Below are 19,362 nucleotides of genomic sequence, written 5' to 3'. Positions count from 1 at the left end.
ACTGTCAAGGACTTTCTGAATGGCTCTATTCCTCCCGGTCTCCTTGGACATGATCAAGAAGTAGGTGTGAGGAACTAAAGCCAGTGGCGCATGTGTCTCAAGATTCCTCAGCTCCTATCAGTCAGCTGTGATTTCTAGCAGCTAACTAATTCCAGGAAATTCACTGAAATTTTGAGCAACAAAAAAAACAAAAAAACATTTCCTGATAAAATCTGCACGCAAACCTACAGAGTAACTATTCTCACATGTAGTAAAAAAAAAAAAAAAATTTAAATGTGAAACTTTATGAAATCAAAATGTGTCTTTTTATTGGTCCTCAAAGCTGAAAACCAATAGGAAGGCACCTTTTCTTGTTGTTGTGATGATTGGGTGTTTTTCTGTTTTTAGCTTCAGCTATTTTCTGTTTGGTTTGTAGATCTTTTAGCTTATGTCTTATGATAGTTTAGTTATTCTCATTGTTTGTGTTTTGTATTTTCATTCTCTTTGTCAATGTCTCGAGAGATTTTCCTGCATAAATAAAGGATTAATAATAATATGCAAGTAGTTCTTCTGGTTCTTTTGTCATTTCCACTTCCTCCTGAAAACATTTAAGCCCCCCAGTTTCTTGATCGGTTCTTTCTGTTGTACGCCGTTTCCCTCCGTGTCATCTTATTCTCCTGCATCACCACCATCTCTTTTGTCAGCTGCAACCTTTCACAACAAACTAAACAAACATCTAGAACATAGTCCAAAATAAATTCAACTCTTCTGTTGAAGTACATGGTTTTACTCATCTGTGAGTGTGTGTGTGTGTGTGTGGGGAGGGGGGGTAAACATTGAATCCTCTGTGTATTTGTTGTTTCCCACTGTTGACATGCTGTTGGGTATTTAGGTAGGAGGCAGATGATTCGAATGGAGCTTTAAGGATAAAGCAAGGGGACACTGAGTCAGGAAGAAACAAAAATAAACACAATTATTTTATATTTACCCACTTTGTTCAATCGAGGGTGCAAATGTTGTGTATTAATTGGTTAAATCCCTCAGTAGGATGCCAGTTTGTTAGGTCTCCAAGCACCTACAGCGTTTCTCCTGACTTCCTCCTGCTCAGTGGATAAACCAGCATATAAATCTTTACTTTTATGAGCTCCATTTCCAGCTGGAGACGGCTATCACTGTTTTTTTTTTCTTTCTTGAGTTAACAGTCTGCTATATGCATTGTTGCTCAAGTTTGACATGTCAAAGGTAATATTCTTTGGCAACAGTCGGCCGCGTTCTCAAACGCCTCGTGCTTCCTTTTCACCTGCACGCTCTGTGCATATTTCTTGATTCCAGTTAGGAAAATGAGCATAAAATATATACGGAGTTACAAGCCTCAACATGATTGCAAAGGAAAAGTTATGCAAACAATAATCTGTGGCTTTTTAGCATTCAACAAATGGGATAAACAGCGTTAAGCATTTTCAAAATGAAAAAAAAAAGAAGATGATGGAAGACATCTGTTTAAAAAAAACAAACAAAAAAAAAAACAAGGGCATTTTGAACACTGTAGCTTAAAGTCACAGTGCAAATCATCTGGAGCGCATCAATGTCAAAATGAAAACAGCATTATTTGCCAGAAAACCAACTGGATAGGAGTTGATTTTCTGATCAGCAGATTCGCGTACAAACAAACGGCGCATGAACACATTGACACTTAAAACCTGGTCGAAGGTATCCTTGTGCCTCCATCTTCTCTCCTCAACCCCATAATCCTCTTATCACTGCAATTTTCCATCTCAAGAGGCTTAGCGCTGCTGTACTGATGACTTGGATCGAGACATAATTAGCTCTACAATTGTGTCGGGCTTAAAGGGGATTCTGCTCTGTTAGCAGATCGACCCTATTCTGCCCGGAGTACGAAAGAAATCTGGCACAATTGAATTAACTCCTGCTACATTAGTTGTAAAAGGTTAGAGCAGTGGCTCCAGTCGGCACAGACGTCAGATAGCAAAGCAAGTGCAGCTGTCAGAATTACAGTGGGAGGCTTTTGACGTAGATTTACAGTTATTTACTGCTAAAACACCAACTTCTACTCTCTCAAGCAGCTTTGCAGGAGATGGAAGCTAAAAATCACACTTCCTTCCAGCACAATAAAATGTTTCAATATCTCCGAGTGCTCAGAAAAATGTCAGTTTCGAAAACTAATTTTGCTCTCGCTGCTCTTTGTTTTGTTTTGTTTTACGGTCTCCACGTGTCGACAAAGGAAACGATCAGAGCAGTCACAAATTACACGTAATTCGTCGTGCTTCTGCAAACGGTGCGACCAAACCAAAACAAGTCCATTGAAAGAGCGCAAGTTCTTCAAGCTGGACACGGGGATTAAACAGAAATATAGTGAGAATTATCTGCGTTCGTTTTCTTTCCAATCTATTTGTTAGATCGCCTGCTTTACTTTTGCCAAGATGCCTCGGTCTTGAACTGGTGTCTTGCCTGTGGATTCCTGTGGCGAGGTTTATGTAGTTTTCAAAAGATTTGTCTTTCTGGCCCCACCCGGTATGTTTGCCTTTTCTTCCATCACAAATTCTAACAAGCTCAAGAATTTTGCACGGCGCTGACGGAGCTGGCAAAGAGAAGAAAGCGGCGTCATTGTCAACATGTGCTGGTGTGGTATCCAGATGTGCAAGTAAACATCTGATGTTCGCGCTTTTTCAGTCAGCACACGCGCCGGATATGACGATTCGGATCCCGAGGTGCCAGCAGCTCACGTAGACTATCACCATATGAATGAAAACGTTATAATATCAAGGTTGAAAATGTCTAAAAAAAAAGATAATTACCAATGGGGTCAGTGAATCAGCTGAATATTCTAAATATGAAGATAATATTTTGTGTGCCTCTATTTGTCATGAATGGATTTGTCCTCAATTTGAGGAAAAAAAACACACAAACAAAACAGATAAAACTAAAAAAAAATCAAAACAAAAATCTGGGTTACAAGTCTGACCAGAAAACTGGGCAAATCTTAACAATTGGCGGACATTGATATTATTTTGGTTGCACTAAGTTTTTGGTGCTCTTGCTCTAATTTTCCGTACATTTATGTAAACTTTATTTCTTGATCTACCCCTAACTTCCTCGCCTCCAACAACGCCACCATCTGATTTCTCATCATTTTCAAAACTGCCCTTGTTTTTATGTGAACTTCATCGCTAATGGTTCCATCAGCAGCCGCTGTTCAGAGTGTTTATCATCATTGCTATCAACATCCTCCAAGTTTCTGACACCTTGAGGCTAACACTTTGTCCCCAGCTCACCCTCCAAAGCAACATTTGTGGCATCAGAGAAGTCCTCCGAAAACTTCCTTGAATCTCTGGGCCTCAGATTGAGAGCGTTACATACTTTGCTGGTTCTTACAAGCTTCAGAATTGCCTATGGAGTATTTCACAAAAATTTCTGTGCATTTTTGTGTTGTCCTCTGAAAGACTCTGTCCTTCAGAGTACTTACGCTAGTTTTCCCTCTTAGCATAATCACTGAACCATCAGTACTTTGGGCCATTCTCTCAAAACTTCCTTGTCTGCCCGTTTAATTTCCAGGTTATTTTTGTGACAGTCTCTAACTCAAAGAACCCCTCTGCTTGCACAACTTTGGGTCGTTTTATGGGAGGATTTTTTTCGACTCCTAATGGAAGCCTGGCAGCTGCACTTGGAAGATTTGTCTGTCTTGATCTGTTGGACATTTCCTTTTTTTTTCTTTACTTTGGCTCTGGATTTTTAAGGTTCTGTTGATTTACTTTTGTAAATTCTCGTCTCTTTGCCTGCAGTTAAGTCCTCACCCACAGTTGAAACCCTAACAGTGTGAGAGAAACAAAGACCTTGTTCAGACGGCATACAAGACTTGAAAGAAAAAAAACTATATGCATGAAAGCATATGGCAACAGTAGCTAGAAACTCACGGTTGTGTTTGTCAGTTCAAAGCAGTCAAAAGTGTCTGCCCTGTATTGTTAAATAATCCTTCACATTCTTCCTTCTCGCCATGCCAGGTTAATCATTTGCATGCGCATCTGGCTTTCTTTTTACAAGCGACAGAGTTTGTAGCTGTTGGAACCACGTCTTCATTAGCCTTCAGTTACAGGAACATGCAGAATCTCACGTCTGCGTGTGCAACGGAGAAACAGGGATAAAAACGTCGGCAATTACAAATGATTTTCAATAAAAAGATCAAAGCAAACTGTTTATAAGGATTGTGTGTGTTGGCGTTTTTGGTGATTTGTTAGACTTGGACTTATTTTATTGTCATTGCACAAAGAAACGTAAGTGAAATTGGCAATGAAATGTCATGGCTTGGCCACCGGAGCACACGCAAAAACACAAGTGTGCTTATAATTACATAATAAACAGATAATAACGTTTTATAATGTTATGCTTGGATATTAGACTGAATCATGAACTGTTTTTCTGTAAGAAAAAGGTGGGATCGTTTCATGTCAACACATACTTTGAACTTATCTGATAAAATCTGAATAACTCTCTGCCTCTGCCTCTGTTTAGAAGAGATTTTGCACCTAAAAAAAAAAATTCTAACGTCTTGGCAGCGGTTCATAATTGCATTATTCTCTGCAGTTCCTTGAGTTAGGGAACAATTTATTGGGTTTTTTTTTTTTTAAATCGGGTCTGTCGGATGGAGAGTGTTTTGTGCAACCCGACTCCCTCGGTGTTTGATAGCTGGAGTTGCTCTAGGACTTCACTACAGCAAATTGCTGGGGGTGGAGGAGACCGGAGTGTGCGCTCAGCTGCAGACGCTAAACGCAGAAATGACCAGATTTGTTCTTCCTACACAGCAGACTGGAGAAATGCTCCAACTCAATGTGGACCTTAAATAGCTTTAGGAAGAACTCTCCAACTTCACATGTGCAGCGAGTCTGTTTTCATCTGCTGTTTTTGACTGAGGTGAGGTTTTTGCATGCCTTTATTTTCTTTCTTTCTTTCTTTTTTTTTTTTTTACTTAAAGTGGTGTGTGTTGATCTTATCTTTAAAAAGTGCTTGCATTATTTGGTCATATTCATTATTGTTCTTTAGTAGGCAAATGTTTCATAAGATGTAATTGGATTTTCCCATCAGAATTGTAATATTGATTTAGGACAATAATTCTCTGATATTTGCTTCTTTTTTTTTAAACCAGTTAATTTTACTCCACTTGCGATGGATTCATAATTTCTACACAAAACATATTATGATGAGCTGAATATAAAAAGATGTTGTGGCACAACACTTGCAGATACTTTCTTAAAGAAAAGTCATTATACAGTGTCAAAAGGTAAACATGTCAATATGTGTGTGTTTATGATTCCCTTTTTGTTTCTACTTCACATTTTTGTTATAATATTTTAAGCCATGAGCTTTAAATCATGCTCAACGTTGGACCTTTAACCACGCTGGTGCACTTCATCCTTTCTGTGCTTTAACTTCAATAAATGTATAACGACATCATTCTCTCAGGAGGTTTTGCCTGAATTTGCCAAGCCTCTCTCTCTTTCTCTCTCTCTCTTCAGGTGGATTTCATTAATGGATCAGGTCAAAGTGTCGCATCCTCCTTCCTGAAGCCCCGTCCACATGACTGCCCGCTGCACCATGAGCGCGTGTGACCGCAGTGCTTTCTGCCTACGCAGGCGCTTACTGGGGGCTCTGTTATTGTTGGCTGCCATGCAGCCGTCGTGCGCCGACTGCCCCAAATCATGTGTGTGTCACATTCCCGCTGAAGTGCACTGCACCTTCAGGTATCTGACCGCAGTACCTGACCACTTCCCACCAGCTGTGGAAAGAATTAACCTTGGGTATGTGTTTTTTTTTTTGTTCCCAACTTTCAGCAGGTTGTACAGCTGTTTGCAATCAGAAAAGAAATTACTCCAATTTTAACTGCTGGCAAAAACATTTACATTACAAAAAGAAACTACTGTTAGCTACTGCATTCTCAGATAACTGCTTCGTACTAAGGGACAGGTTGTCCTGCAATACTTAACTACTGCCATGATGTTTCTAATTATTTGCTAAATTGATTTTAAGATGTGAAATAAATTGAAAACAACCAACACTACTTGACGGCTATTATGACGGCGACAAATGTGTTGGATAGTTCTTACGTCAGGTAAGATTTATTACTGACCCGCAAGTTAAATTTTAAAAAATCTGTTTTGTACATGACTGAGAGGAGTTAGAGGTATTTTTAGGACCGGCATTGTCCTTTTTTTATTTCTATGTTTTTCTTTTGGCAAAGGAAAACAAGTATATAGAGCAGGGGTGTCCATGTCTTGTCCTCAAAAGCTTTCATCCTGCAGCTTTTAAATGCAACACCTCTCCAGTTCATTTGAACAAAATAAACTGTTCGTTATCGGGTTTCTGAAAGGCAAAATGAATCCTGGTGGGGGAATTCAACTATGTGACTTGGCAGATATGCATCTAAAAAGTGGCAGGATGGTAGCTCTGGAAGACTGGAAGCCTGATATAGAGAAGGCAAAAACTCATCAAGCTACACTTGCTATGAAACTGATGCAAATTTTTTGTTTTGCTTTGGGAAAAGAACGCTAATCCCCATCTATGGCGCTCGCCTACAGATGTCTTCGGTTTGTGAAAGATTCTTTCTACAACACGGCCAAGCTATCCGTCTTCCGTCATTCTCTATTGTGTCTGAATGATATTTCACTTGAGAACTCTCAGGACAGAGGATGTGCTGTGCTTCGCCATGGCAAGGCTGGCATTGTTGCTGTGTTTAGCAACAGTAGTGAACAAGTTGATACATGTTCCAAAAAGATTTTGACAGAGGTGTTGAAAAGCTGACCGCACCCTCAGGACGGTGAGACCCTGAAGTGCCTGTTGCTGCATGTCAACGAGGCAAATTTATCATCTTAACGACTTTAACTGTCGATTCATGTCAGGGCTCCTCTTTGAAACTTGTCATTCAAAATGTTGCTCTTTTCGTGCCACTTACATGAACACATTTTTTGTTTAGCCTTCTCCTGCTCATCCATGTGTATGTTGTGCTTCGTCGGGTTGTGTTTTGTTGGCACTCTTGCTCATTTACACCTGCTGTAGATATGCAACCACCAATCTGTATGAACTAAAGCTGAAGTTTCTTTGCTGTCAGGTACAATGGTCTAACTTTCTTGAGAGAAAGCGATTTCTTGAGGCTTGAGAAGTTGCAACTCCTGATGCTGCACAGCAACACCATAACCAGCATGGATGACAGCCCCTTCAGAGATCTCAGGTCTTTACAGGTAAAATAATGTGTGTTTTAACAGATTACAATTATAAAATGTTCTTAAAGGTCAAAATAACATTGCCTCCTGAGAAGCCATTGTAAATTACAGTGCTTTAAAATAGTATGTCTTTATTATGTAAAGACCCAGAAAAATAGTATTTAGTTCCTTTCAGATACCATGCTAGCAAACTTTGACAACAGCATGACTTTTACAAAGAAACTATTTGATTTCTGCTTTTTTTTTAGTGTTGTTATTGTTTCATGCAAATCAGGTCCACTAACAAACTGTGTGACAGTTTTTAGACTAGACAAATAATCAGATGGCAAACAATGGCATTTGTAAGACGTGCATTCTGATATGTTGAAATCACACTAATGAATCGTTTCTACTGCCTGTTTGTTGCAGGTCCTGAAGATGTCACACAATAAAATCAAGGAATTACGCAAAGATACATTTAAAGGCCTGAACAGCCTGCTGAGACTCCACATAGACCACAACCAGATAGAATTTATCAACCCAGAGGCTTTCTATGGCCTGACAAACTTGCAGCTGGTCCAGCTGGAGGGCAACCAACTCCAGCAGCTCCACGCAGACACATTCATCACACTGAGACACAGCCAGGTTTTCAAAGTGTCCTCACTAAAAACCATCCACTTGTCAGACAATCTTCTTAGCACTCTGCCTGCTGACATTTTCTTAGGCTGCAGTCAGTTGGAGAACCTCTTCCTCCACGGCAACCCGTGGAGATGTGATTGTCAGATGAAGTGGTTCTCAGAGTGGACACAAAGGAACTCTGGTGAGTATTTGACTGTAAAAGAATAGTTGCAGTCATTTCCATGTCACGATACTGGGAATTTGTTTTTAAAAAAATAATAATAAAGCTCTAAGCAGCCCTGAGTATAGGAAAGTTAAATGCAATTATGTTGTATTTGAAATGATGAAATCATGTCTCAATACGACATAAATAAAGTAGTATTTGTAAAGTCTCTAGCTCCAACTTGAGTTGATGAACTGGAGATTCATTAGGGGGATTTATCTAGAGAGGTCAAATATTTTTCAAGAGCGCTAGCTTCTCACTCACACTTCACACTGTGATTTTACTTGGCTAGGACAGACAAAAACCAGTCACAGCTGAGGCTAATTATCATGAAACAGACAGGAAGAATGGATTTTAATTGATGAAAAACATTTTGTAGAAATAGGGAACACCTTCAAAGTAAATATATATATATATATATAATGTAAAAGAAAACAAATTATCACCTGATAAACTTCAAACAGCATCATTTCAGCTGTCTGGCTGTTTGTTCCCTGCTTGAGTTTTCTGTCCTATGGCTGTGGCACAATCTCATAATCTACATCAGGCTCTCAGCCCTCACTTTTGGGATGCTCCATGCCTGCATCACTAATCTTTGCAGAGAAGTGTTCACTCCGTCTTTCTTCTGCTTTCCCAATATAATGACACAAATTCATGTGGCATATGCCAGTTAAAAATTCCTCCTGTTTAACCAAGCAATCTTCTGTAAATAGCAATAGACAGTAGCAGGCTTCAAGACACTGCACTATCAGATGCTAAGTTATCCTCCATATTCATGAGACCAAACACTGCTATTGTCTTAGAAAAGTCCGTTTTAAAATGAATGACTTTCTTTAAAAAAAATAAAAGCAAATCAGTCATTTGCTTGAAAATGTATGTCTGGTCCACAGTTTTAAGATTTTTAGGTTATCTGGCTTTGAGCCCTCCCGTTGTATTACCAATACACTCAAGAGGACTGCGGCAAATGCCACATTCAAACAGCAGGGAAGAAAAATAAAACTCAAAAGCGCACACGGGGTCAGGGCGACCCCGGCTGGACCGCGCAGAGAGTAAAAAAACACATGGGGTCTAAATGACCCCGTCTCTTAAGACCGTGGGAGGGGTAAATATGAGGATGTTTTGGATTTAAGAATGCCAAGATGGTGTTGTAGTAGTTGTGTAAGGTTTAATTGATTTCTAATTATCTTTTTTCTTCATAAAAATGCATTAAATTTTATGTCTGAACAAAATAAGAAACATTTTAAAGGGAGAAATCTTTTTAGAAATATTGCTAAATGCAGCAAAATGCTTGTTTCAGCATACCCAGGTACAGAAAAAAACCAAAGACAAGAAACGTTGAAAAGGCAAATTATATGGTTTAGTCAGGATAGAATTGAGTAGTCCTTGTTGTGATTCAGGGACAATAAATGGATTTACCAAAAGTGAACTCATAACTCACATATTTTTGCATCATGATGTTAATCTTTTCTGGGTCACAAGTTTTACTTTCAAGTTCTGACTTGGATAATGTGTAAACTGTTCTTTTCCTCTGTGTAGACAACTAAACAGAACACCACTTGATAATTGCTTGCAGGTGTGCTGAAGTGTAAGCGAGACAGGCAAGGCCAGCTGTGTCCTGTTTGTGAAACTCCTGCCCTTCACCATGGTCAATCTGTATTTATCCTCCACCGTGATGCCTTTGTTTGTACCAAACCCTGGATTAAATCCCATCTCAAGCAGAAAAACATAAGCCTGGTGGAAGGGGACTTTATCCCTGTTTACCCCAAGGACTTTATTGCCCCGTTAGGCTCCATACAGATGAACCTGACTGACCAGTCTTACCAAGATGCCAGTCTAACATGTACCGTTCAGACGCCTACTGCTTTTGAAAACCTGACGCAAACCGCAACAGAGGACGAGGGAAGAGTTGTGACAGGTCTTACCACCGGTATCACTACATATTTGGTGTGTAACGTCGACCATGAACACGTCCAACAGCTCTGGCAGATCTTGGCCACTTACAGTGACTCTCCTATGAGGCTCGAGAGAGGCGTGATGCTGGCCAGAACACCTGAAATGATTTACAGATACAGTCAGGCGAAAGCTGGAGAGGAAGGAATTACAACAAACATTAAAGCTGACATTAAAGCAACTCCTGCATGGTTAATGCAAGGAGAAGTGAGCCTCCAGCTTGATCGTACTACAACCACCTTTTCTACCTTGCATATTAAGTACCAGTCGATTGTCAGTTTACATCTTGAAGCTATACCTACAAAAAGAGGTCGTTATTCCTGGACCATGATCAAAAGAGACAATCAAACTAAGACTGAGCACATTGTGATTGCAGGTAGGTTCATCTCTTATGCAACCTTCTTTGAAAGATTAGGAATGCCTTACTGTATTCTTGTGAATAAATGTTCTTGCTTCTGTAAAATGTGTCTCTTTATTAACATAGGTGGTGTGGCAAAGTTGAGCTGTCATATCCAAGGTGATCCAAAGCCTCTGATGGAGTGGATTTTACCAGATGGAAGTAAAGTCCGGGCTCCTTTTTACAGTGAGGACAGAAGGATCGTGATCTCTGCTGATGGGGTGCTAACTCTTCGTGGCGCAGATGCCTCTGACACTGGTCTGTACCGGTGCATTGCCACAAACTACTTGGATGCGGATGTCCTCACGTTTCGGGTGACTGTACTTTCTCCCGACGTGGAGGAGGCTGGGGTTAATGGTCTACAGCTCTCGAAGTCAACTGATGATAAGCTTACGCTTGACTGTAGCTCCACTGGGAGTCCCAGGGGCTCTGTTTCATGGATTCTCCCCGACCACTCAGTGCTCGACAAGTCTCAAGCAAATAGAAAGGTGTATGAGAATGGCACACTTCTGATTCAAGGCCTCACAGCCAGGGACCGAGGATTTTATAGGTGCTTGGTTGCTAATCACCTGGGAATTGACTTACTCGTGTCTCAGGTAACACTATCCGCAGAAAGGTTTGAGGGCATGACGGATCTGAAAAGTGAAGGATCAGGAATGGCGACGGACTCCAAGATGGATTCCAGTTTGGAAGATCATACAGTTAAACTCAAAGAGAATGCATTTTCTGCTCCTTCAGAAAAAACGAGTCAGGAATCCAGGACTGTCACTTCAGATCGGTCCTACCCTAGACTGCGACTAGAGGGGAGAGGAAGTCCTCATGGTAGAATGGGACAAAGAAGGAGGGGAGCAGCTCACAACAGACGCATCTGGAGTAGTAGGGTGTTTGCTCAAGCTTCCAGGAAGATTGACCCACAGAAATTTGCTAAATTAATGGAAAAAGCTCACGATGGATCAAAAGTAAAGACCAGCACAGTAAACGAGAGTGTCAAAAATAAAAATCCAAACACAGTTTATATTGCTGAGGAGGAAACTGGTTCTGGTGGGGGTTATAAAGAAGAGCATCTCATTGTTGCCCCATGGAAAGTGAAACCAACCACAGAAACTATGGAAACATATAAACCAATAAAGCCTGTATACACACATATACCAAGTCAGTTTCGGATAACAGAATTTTACCCACTGGAAAGAACCAGTGTGCCACCTACAGATCTGAACCCTGTCACCTTACAGCTTGGTAGGAGAGATGATACACAAGTAACTCACCTCAGCATTTTGGAACAACCAACTGCGAAGATGGAAACATCCACCGGGGCAGCACTCGCACTGACTACAGACCCCAACGTTACTCCGGTAATGGATGATCCAGACCCATTGGAGCTCGTACTTCACACAGACCCAAAGAGCCAAATGACTTTTACAGCAATTACTACCACAGAAAGAGAGAAAGACATAATCACCTTCCACACTACACAAACAATCAAGTCTCCGCAGCTGCCTGCCGGCTCCACCATCATCTCGAAGCAACAGATCAAAATAATTCCACACAAGAGCAACAGAGGAAAAGGTGGCAGGAGGACCCTGCATGGTCGAAGGAGGTTAATTAAACCCAACAGGATCACTGACATAAAGGCTTTTATCAATCGATTTAAACAGCCATCTGTCAAGAAGGAAGAAAATACCACAGGTAAGACAGTTCAGCTGTTGTCAGCAGTTTTTTGTTTTTTGGGGGGTTTTTTGCAATATTGACTTTAGGGAGGATTCGACAGTCTAACAAAACAAAGTATGAAAAACGTTTTATGTATGTGTATATATATATATATATACTCTTATTATATATATAATAGTATATTATTTATTTTGAATGCAAAAACGGCTGTGTTTACAGACTTTCTATCCTATCCCATTGTCTAAAAGTTCTCTTCACCTTTTCATCTTTTCTCATAAAAAATGTGTACCAACTCTGTTTTTGAGAAAATACAATTTCCACAAACTTATCTACAATCTTTAAATATTTCCTCAGATTGTGACTGCGACGAAAACAGGAAGACGGGGACGACTAATGCTCAGCCCGTCACTCCAACACTTTCCTCCAATTTATTTTTAAGCAAAAGAGAAAGGCCTACCTCTACACAAAAAACTGCAACTTCTGTCACAAATCATTACATTGCAAATACCCCTGTTATCCATGCTCAGTCTGGATCAGAGGTCTCCTCTGACTATATAACGTCTGCCGAGGCACCAGAAATTTATTCAACAATCTGTCCTTTTCCTACCCCAAAAGAAGAACAGCAAATTAGCACCACAAAAACTAACACAACTAAATCTAAGGTTATCCATGGAAAGATACCATGGAACAGACTATTTGAAAGCAGTGAAAGGGTAAAACTGCTGGGCAAATTAAAGAAACCATTTGTTCAACCAAAAGCTACAGTTCAGACTACATCGGTTACTACACTCCCTACTGATGAAACTACCACCATGACAATCCCACAAGGCATCCTTTGGTCTCTGTCACCATCTAAAAGTGCAAACGGCAAAGAGAGCTCGTTAGATGACGATGAAGGTTTAGCATCTGGAGATTTTGAGTTTACAACACTTGGAACTGAATATTACCCAACTAAAACAAGTGCATCTGATTATTCCAGGTCTTTGGACACAGCTCAAACGCCAACAGAAATACAAACTCTTCCTGCTCCACCTACTGTCGATCAACATTCTGTTGACAATCCTGATAGAGTATTAACATCAGGATCTGGAGGTTCTTCAAATCAACTTGCAAGCAACCAGAGCTTTGGTGGAAGAAGAAGACAACAGGGAAGAAGAAAGAAGCCTTTTGGGGGAAGGAGGCTCTTCAAGAGGCCGAAATTTACTAAAGTCATTTCTAAGACAAATGTGGTTTCGACTGGAGAAGTCACAACTAAGAAAAATGCAAATGATGAAACCACACAATCTGTTTCATTTTACAGTCCCGCTTACACAATTTCAAACCCTCACCATACAACTACATTGATGCCTAGAACCACAAAGCAACCTTATGTAACTGTTCAGAGCAGAGTCAGCAATGTCAGACCTCCGATACAGAGAAATAATGGCGACACCTCTCTCCAGTCACCACACAGGACAATCGAACCTATAGAAAACAGTAGCAATGCAAAGGGAAAAGCAGAGAAAGGTCTTGCTTTTGACACAATGACTACATTTACATCAGAGGAAGATAACAATGTCCTTTCTAAAGATAAAAAAGTCACTTATAACTCTATCCCTGGTGCTCCTAATCATTTCATGGACAATGAAGCTACCACTGCCAGGACTGTTCCACTAAACCCCACAGCAAAACCCACGAGGAGCAAACCAAGGATAGTTGGAGGAAATGCAGCGAGCTTTACTGTTTTGTCCAACTCCGATGCTTTCCTCCCATGTAAGGCTGTGGGAAACCCGCCTCCGGTGATGACCTGGAAACACTTCTCCTCATTCACAGGTACTTTTACAGTTTTATTCATCTGTCGCATTTAAAAATTAAGATTAAAAGCTCACATCTTTAGTTTTTTTTGGAAAACATAATTATATTTAAAGGCTTCTGAATACAACATGTTTTTCTTGAGATGTAGTCTTAAGCTCAAAATCATTCATTCCTCCTGGCAGATTCAGATTTAAATGACTATTTTTATTTTGACCAGCTAGTTCCTTCTGTGGTTCTTCTGTAAATCCTGTAATTTCAATAAAACCGGTTCCATTAATTATTGAAAAGAATATAGCTAATTTTTGACATGCAACTGTTAAATTGTAAAAAAAAAAAGAAAAAAAAAAAGAACTGCTAAAATGAAATTTTTTTCAAATGTCATACTCCTTCAGTCACATTTGCAACTAGAAATAAACGTCTTGGTTAAATTAATAGAACTATAAATCTAAATCTGTCAGAAATATAGTTTATGTTGATCTTTACTGTATCTGCAGGTATTTGTTCTGAATTTGATTCATGGCAAGTAACTTAGAGTAGGTACTCAAGTACTCAAGGGGTTGTGCTTTGCATACCTTCCAAATACTTTGCATATTCAGAGAGCTGTTTCACATACTTAGCATATCAGCAAGTTCTGCAGAGACCTTTTCTTAAAGGATTTACTTGAGTGAGTTGTGCTTAATGAGGAAAACTTCTAAAACATACTGAACAACAGTCCTGGCAATGGATGATTGAGATTGAACACCATCTCAGATTTTCTGTTTTCGAAGATCACAAATTTTAAATTTTTGGTCTATTTCTTATTTCCCTTGACTGGTTTTGTGTGGGTTACTGATATTTGTTTTACTTATTTGTCTTTTTTTGTGTCTTAGGAAACACTATTTCCATCAGTGAAAAAACGGGCAGGTTTGAAGTGCTGAGCAACGGAACCCTAACCATCCAAAATGCCAATATTAAGGACCGTGGCCAGTACCTTTGTCTCGCTGAGAATGATCTTGGATCAGACAAACTTCTTGTTACCCTCTCTGTGGTAGCCTACCCCTCACGGATCCTTGAACCAAAAATGAGAGAAATTAAATCTCAAACAGGAGACAGAGTGGAAATGAAATGCAAAGCTGAAGGCCGACCGTTACCCATGATTTCTTGGATCTTGGCAAACAGGACCCAAGTTAGGGGTGAAAATACAGAGAGAGGAAGGGTACTGGTATCATCTGAGGGGACCCTGATTATAGACCATGTGTCTGTTTATGACAGGGGATATTATAAATGCATTGCCAGTAATCCAGCAGGAGCAGATACAGCTACTGTTCGACTGCAGGTGGTTGCGGCACCCCCAGGTATTGTTGAGCAAAAACGGCAGCAGCTGAAAGCCAGGTGGAGACAAAACCTGTGGCTCCCTTGCAGCAGCTATGGCACTCCACATCCCAGCATTCACTGGGTCCTCCATGACGGATCAGTGGTCAGATCTCATCAACGTATGAGTGAAAAAAGGATATCGGTGCTTGCGAATGGGACCCTTTTTATAAAAGATGTGAATGCAGAAGACGATGGAAAATATGAATGTATTGCTACCAGCTCCACTGGTTCAGAGCGAAGAGTAGTAACTCTGTCAGTGGAAAAACAAGAGCATCCACCTGAGATAGTGGAGACATCTCCAAACATGACAGAGCTGTCTTTTGGGGATCAGTTAAGGCTCGACTGCTCAGCAACAGGAGAACCTAAACCAAAGATCCTCTGGAGGCTTCCATCAAAAGCTGTTGTGGACCAGTGGCACAGGTATAAAAAAAAAAAAAAAGCAATATAATGCAAAATAAAGACATTTCCAGCAAATACATACTGTAGATTAAAACTGCATTGCAATTCCTCAAGGAAACACCGAAAAAAGCAGTGTTTGTCCAGTAATGTAATGACAGTTTTAAGCCAAATTAATGCTAGCTGTCATTCTTTACATATTGCGGCCTCTGTTGTGATTTTAAAAGGAGAACAATTTGTCTTTTTCAACAAAATGCTAGCACTTGCTTTGCTCTCTCCAAGTATTGTTCATACAATCCGAATGTGAAAATTTGATTGTTATTTGCTCTTTAGTTGCAGCCAGGTAATAACATTGGACAAGCAGAGTTGTATGCGAGTGAAAAACTACATTGGCATTATTTCTCATGTTTATACAACGACTTAAATCTTGTAAATCACAGTTTTAAGACACTACAGTGACATGTACTGTCTGTTATGTATTTTAATTATTATGTATTTTTCAGGATGAGCAGCAGAATTCAGGTCCTGGTTAATGGAACCCTCGTTGTCAACACAGTAAGTGATAAAGATGCTGGAGATTACCTTTGTGTGGCACAAAGTCCAATTGGAGATGCTCTTCAGTTCACGAGGGTCACTGTGTCGATGAAGCCAGCCAAAATAGAGCCTAAGTTTAACAGGAAAAAACAGGTTCACTATGGCAAAGACTTGAGAGTAGACTGCAAAGCCTCAGGAGCACCAAAACCTGAAATCTCTTGGGGCCTACCAGATGGCACCATGGTCAACAGTGCTTTGCAGGCTGATGCTGGCCATGGAGGAGGACGAGCACGTCGCTATACGTTGTTTGAAAATGGAACTCTGTTTTTGAACCAGGTATACCTTTTTACCAATGGCACATCCGTGCAAAACACTCACAGACTAATTTTAACATTTCGTTTTATATTTCTCTAGGTTAGTACTTCTGAGGAGGGGGATTATACATGCTACGCTGAGAACCAGGTGGGAAAAGATGAGATGCATGTACATATTACTGTGGTGACAGCTGCCCCAAGAATACGTCCGCCAAGCCAAACCTACGCCAGAGTGAAGCCTGGAGGAAATATTCGCTTTGACTGTGAAACGTTTGGGGAGCCAAAACCAAAAATTCTATGGAGGCTATCTAACAATGATGTAATAGCAGCGTCAAATGAGCGGTACTTAATTCACGCCAATGGTTCACTGGGTATACGAGATGTGACACTTATTGATGCTGGGGAGTATGTCTGCATGGCTCGCAATCCTGTTGGAGAAAACCGAAGGATTTATAAGTTAGACATTGATGGGGATCCTCCGGTCATCAATGGCTACCAACAGAACAGAACAGTTATGAAAGATGTGGCTATAAAACACTCTAGGAAACTCTTAGACTGCAAGGCTGAAGGTGACCCCACACCAACCGTCACTTGGATTATGCCTGACAGTATCTTTCTTTCAGCACCATACTTTGGCAGCAGGATTAATGTCCATCATAATGGGACTCTAGAGATTCGGAATGTGCGACCTTCTGATAGTGCGGAATTCATTTGCTTGGCAAGGAACGATGGAGGAGAGGCAGTTATGGTCGTGCAACTGGAGGTTACCAATGTGCTGCGTAGGCCAATCTTCAAGAACCCCTTTAATGAACGTATTATGTCTCGGACTGGAAAAACTACCATTCTGAATTGTTCAGCCGATGGTCAACCAAGGCCTGAGATCATTTGGACTTTGCCTAATGGAACACGGATTACAAGTGGATCCAGGCACAGCTCTCGTCTCATACCAGGTGATGATGGGACTTTAGTCATCTATAGCTCCCGTGAAGAAGATTCTGGAAAGTACCGCTGTGGGGCCCGGAACTTTGTGGGCTACATAGAGAAACTAATCATTTTGAACATTGGACAGAAGCCGTACATCTTCACAAGGCCTAAAGGCGTCATACGCAGCATTTCTGGGGAACCCCTCTATCTTCACTGTCTATCTGATGGAAGTCCCCGACCCAGAATCTACTGGACTATTCCTGGTGGTCACACTTTTTCTCAGCCTCAGATACTTGGTCGCTACCATTTGCTAGAGAATGGTACTCTGGTTGTTCGTGACACTACTGTCCATGACAAAGGAAACTACATCTGCAGGGCTCGCAACAATGCTGGAGAGGCGCTCATTACTGTTCCTGTCCTTGTGATTGCTTACCCTCCACAGATCACCATGGGTTCGCCTCCTAGACTGACGGCAATAATTGGAACACCATTAAAGCTCAATTGCATTGCAACTGGAATTCCAAAGCCAGAAATCACCTGGGAACTTCCAGATCATTCAGTTCTTTCAACAGCAGAGCAGGGTCGGCCTATGGGTAATGAGCTGCTTCACCCGCAGGGCACACTGGTCATCCAGAGGCCATCTTCTTCTGACTCTGGACAATACAAATGCTCAGCCAAAAACTACCTTGGTACAGACTCAAAGGTCACATTTGTTCTTGTACTTTGAGAGGAGGTCATACATTTAAATGTTAACACCGAGAGATCAAGCCACACCTGCAGGGCTGGCCCAAGCCTCCATGGGGCACCGAGCGTAATTTGGTTTTGGGGCCCTCCAGTTCTGCTAACAATGTGGACTTGCTGCAATCAGCAACCCGATCATTAGATCATTCACAAACCTGCTATAAACTTCTTGTATCTCTGGAAGTGCTGTTTACATTGTATGCATATATAATAGGATACATTTATTGGCTAACTGATTTATCAACCAGTTGATTTCTGGGTGCCGATTTCCTTAATTTTGGGGGATCGTGATTGGTCAACACTTACATATGAAGCCCATCTTATCTCCTAATCTTACCTTTGTCAACAAAGGTTTCAAAACCAGTCTCTGTCCTCTTCTGCTCTACTGTGAGAGGTGAGACTGACAGACTAGCCCACCAGGCCAGGTCTGCACATTTGCAGTTAATAATATTCATCCCACTGTTGCCAACTCTGTGACTTTTTTCCCTATATTTACCAACATTTCATCCATCCATCCATCCATTTTCTGTTCACCCTTGTCCCTAATGGGGTCGGGAGGGTTGCCGGTGCCTATCTCCAGCTACGTTCCGGGCGGGAGGCGGGGTTCACCCTGGACAGGTCGCCAGTCTGTCGCAGGGCAACACAAAGACATACAGGACAAACAACCATGCACACACACACTCACACCTAGGGAGAATCTAGATAGACCAATTAACCTAACAGTCATGTTTTTGGACTGTGGGAGGAAGCCGGAGTACCCGGAGAGAACCCACGCATGCACAGGGAGAACATGCAAACTCCATGCAGAAAGACCCCGGCCGGGAATCGAACCCAGGACCTTCTTGCTGCAAGGCAACAGTGCTACCAACTGCGCCACTGAGCAGCCCACACCAACATTTCAGACAAAACAAATTTATATCAGCCAAAGTCAAAATCGGCAGGTCAGGCTTTTTAAAGATCGGTAACCAGGGATCGGCCAGAAAACTGCAATCAATGCAGCTCTAAACACATATTCATGACATTCTTTGGTTAAATTATACCTGTGCTATTGTTTAGGCCAGCAAAGCTGAGCTGAGCTTATCATTCAAACTATTTCTCAGTCCAACACTCCTGTTATTATGAAGTTTTAAAGGTAGAGTGTCAGAAACAACAGGAACTTCTTAAAGAGACAGAGGCCAATTTCAAGTTGTCAGATTGCAAAGTTTTACGTTATATTTGATATGTACAGCATTTTCATACCAACTGAAGATAACAGTTACTTGA

General features: G+C 41.0%; 1 protein-coding gene across 2 annotated transcripts; it reads left to right on the top strand.

Moving 5' to 3' along the window:
• Window positions 1-4,703: 4,703 nt before the first annotated feature.
• On the top strand, window positions 4,704-18,459 carry igsf10 (immunoglobulin superfamily, member 10). Of its 2 annotated transcripts, none has more exons than XM_028045663.1 (10): window positions 4,704-4,905; window positions 5,508-5,789; window positions 7,097-7,226; window positions 7,617-8,007; window positions 9,602-10,354; window positions 10,463-12,061; window positions 12,398-13,855; window positions 14,707-15,610; window positions 16,090-16,456; window positions 16,535-18,459. In XM_028045663.1, exons 2-10 carry the CDS (start codon window positions 5,569-5,571, stop codon window positions 18,083-18,085), a joined length of 7,374 nt encoding a protein of 2,457 aa, XP_027901464.1. In that variant the 5' UTR covers window positions 4,704-4,905; window positions 5,508-5,568; the 3' UTR covers window positions 18,086-18,459. The 2 variants fall into 2 exon arrangements, with proteins under 2 accessions (XP_027901464.1, XP_027901465.1); XM_028045664.1 differs by having other exon boundaries at window positions 5,455-5,789.
• Window positions 18,460-19,362: the final 903 nt, after the last annotated feature.

This window comes from Xiphophorus couchianus, chromosome 18 (assembly GCF_001444195.1).
Source record: "Xiphophorus couchianus chromosome 18, X_couchianus-1.0, whole genome shotgun sequence".
Lineage (NCBI taxonomy): Eukaryota > Metazoa > Chordata > Actinopteri > Cyprinodontiformes > Poeciliidae > Xiphophorus > Xiphophorus couchianus.
Note: the sequence above shows the minus strand (reverse complement) of the source record. Positions and strands in the feature narration are given on the sequence as shown.

What these genes read in the sequence shown, in the direction of transcription:
- igsf10 (XM_028045663.1), top strand. Translation starts at nt 5,569, where the DNA reads ATGACTGCCCGCTGCACCATGAGCGCGTGTGACCGCAGTGCTTTCTGC. An exon ending in ACACTTCTCCTCATTCACAG is followed by an intron (nt 13,856 to 14,706) that starts GTACTTTTACAG and finishes TTTGTGTCTTAG; the next exon opens with GAAACACTATTTCCATCAGT. An exon ending in GAACTCTGTTTTTGAACCAG is followed by an intron (nt 16,457 to 16,534) that starts GTATACCTTTTT and finishes ATATTTCTCTAG; the next exon opens with GTTAGTACTTCTGAGGAGGG.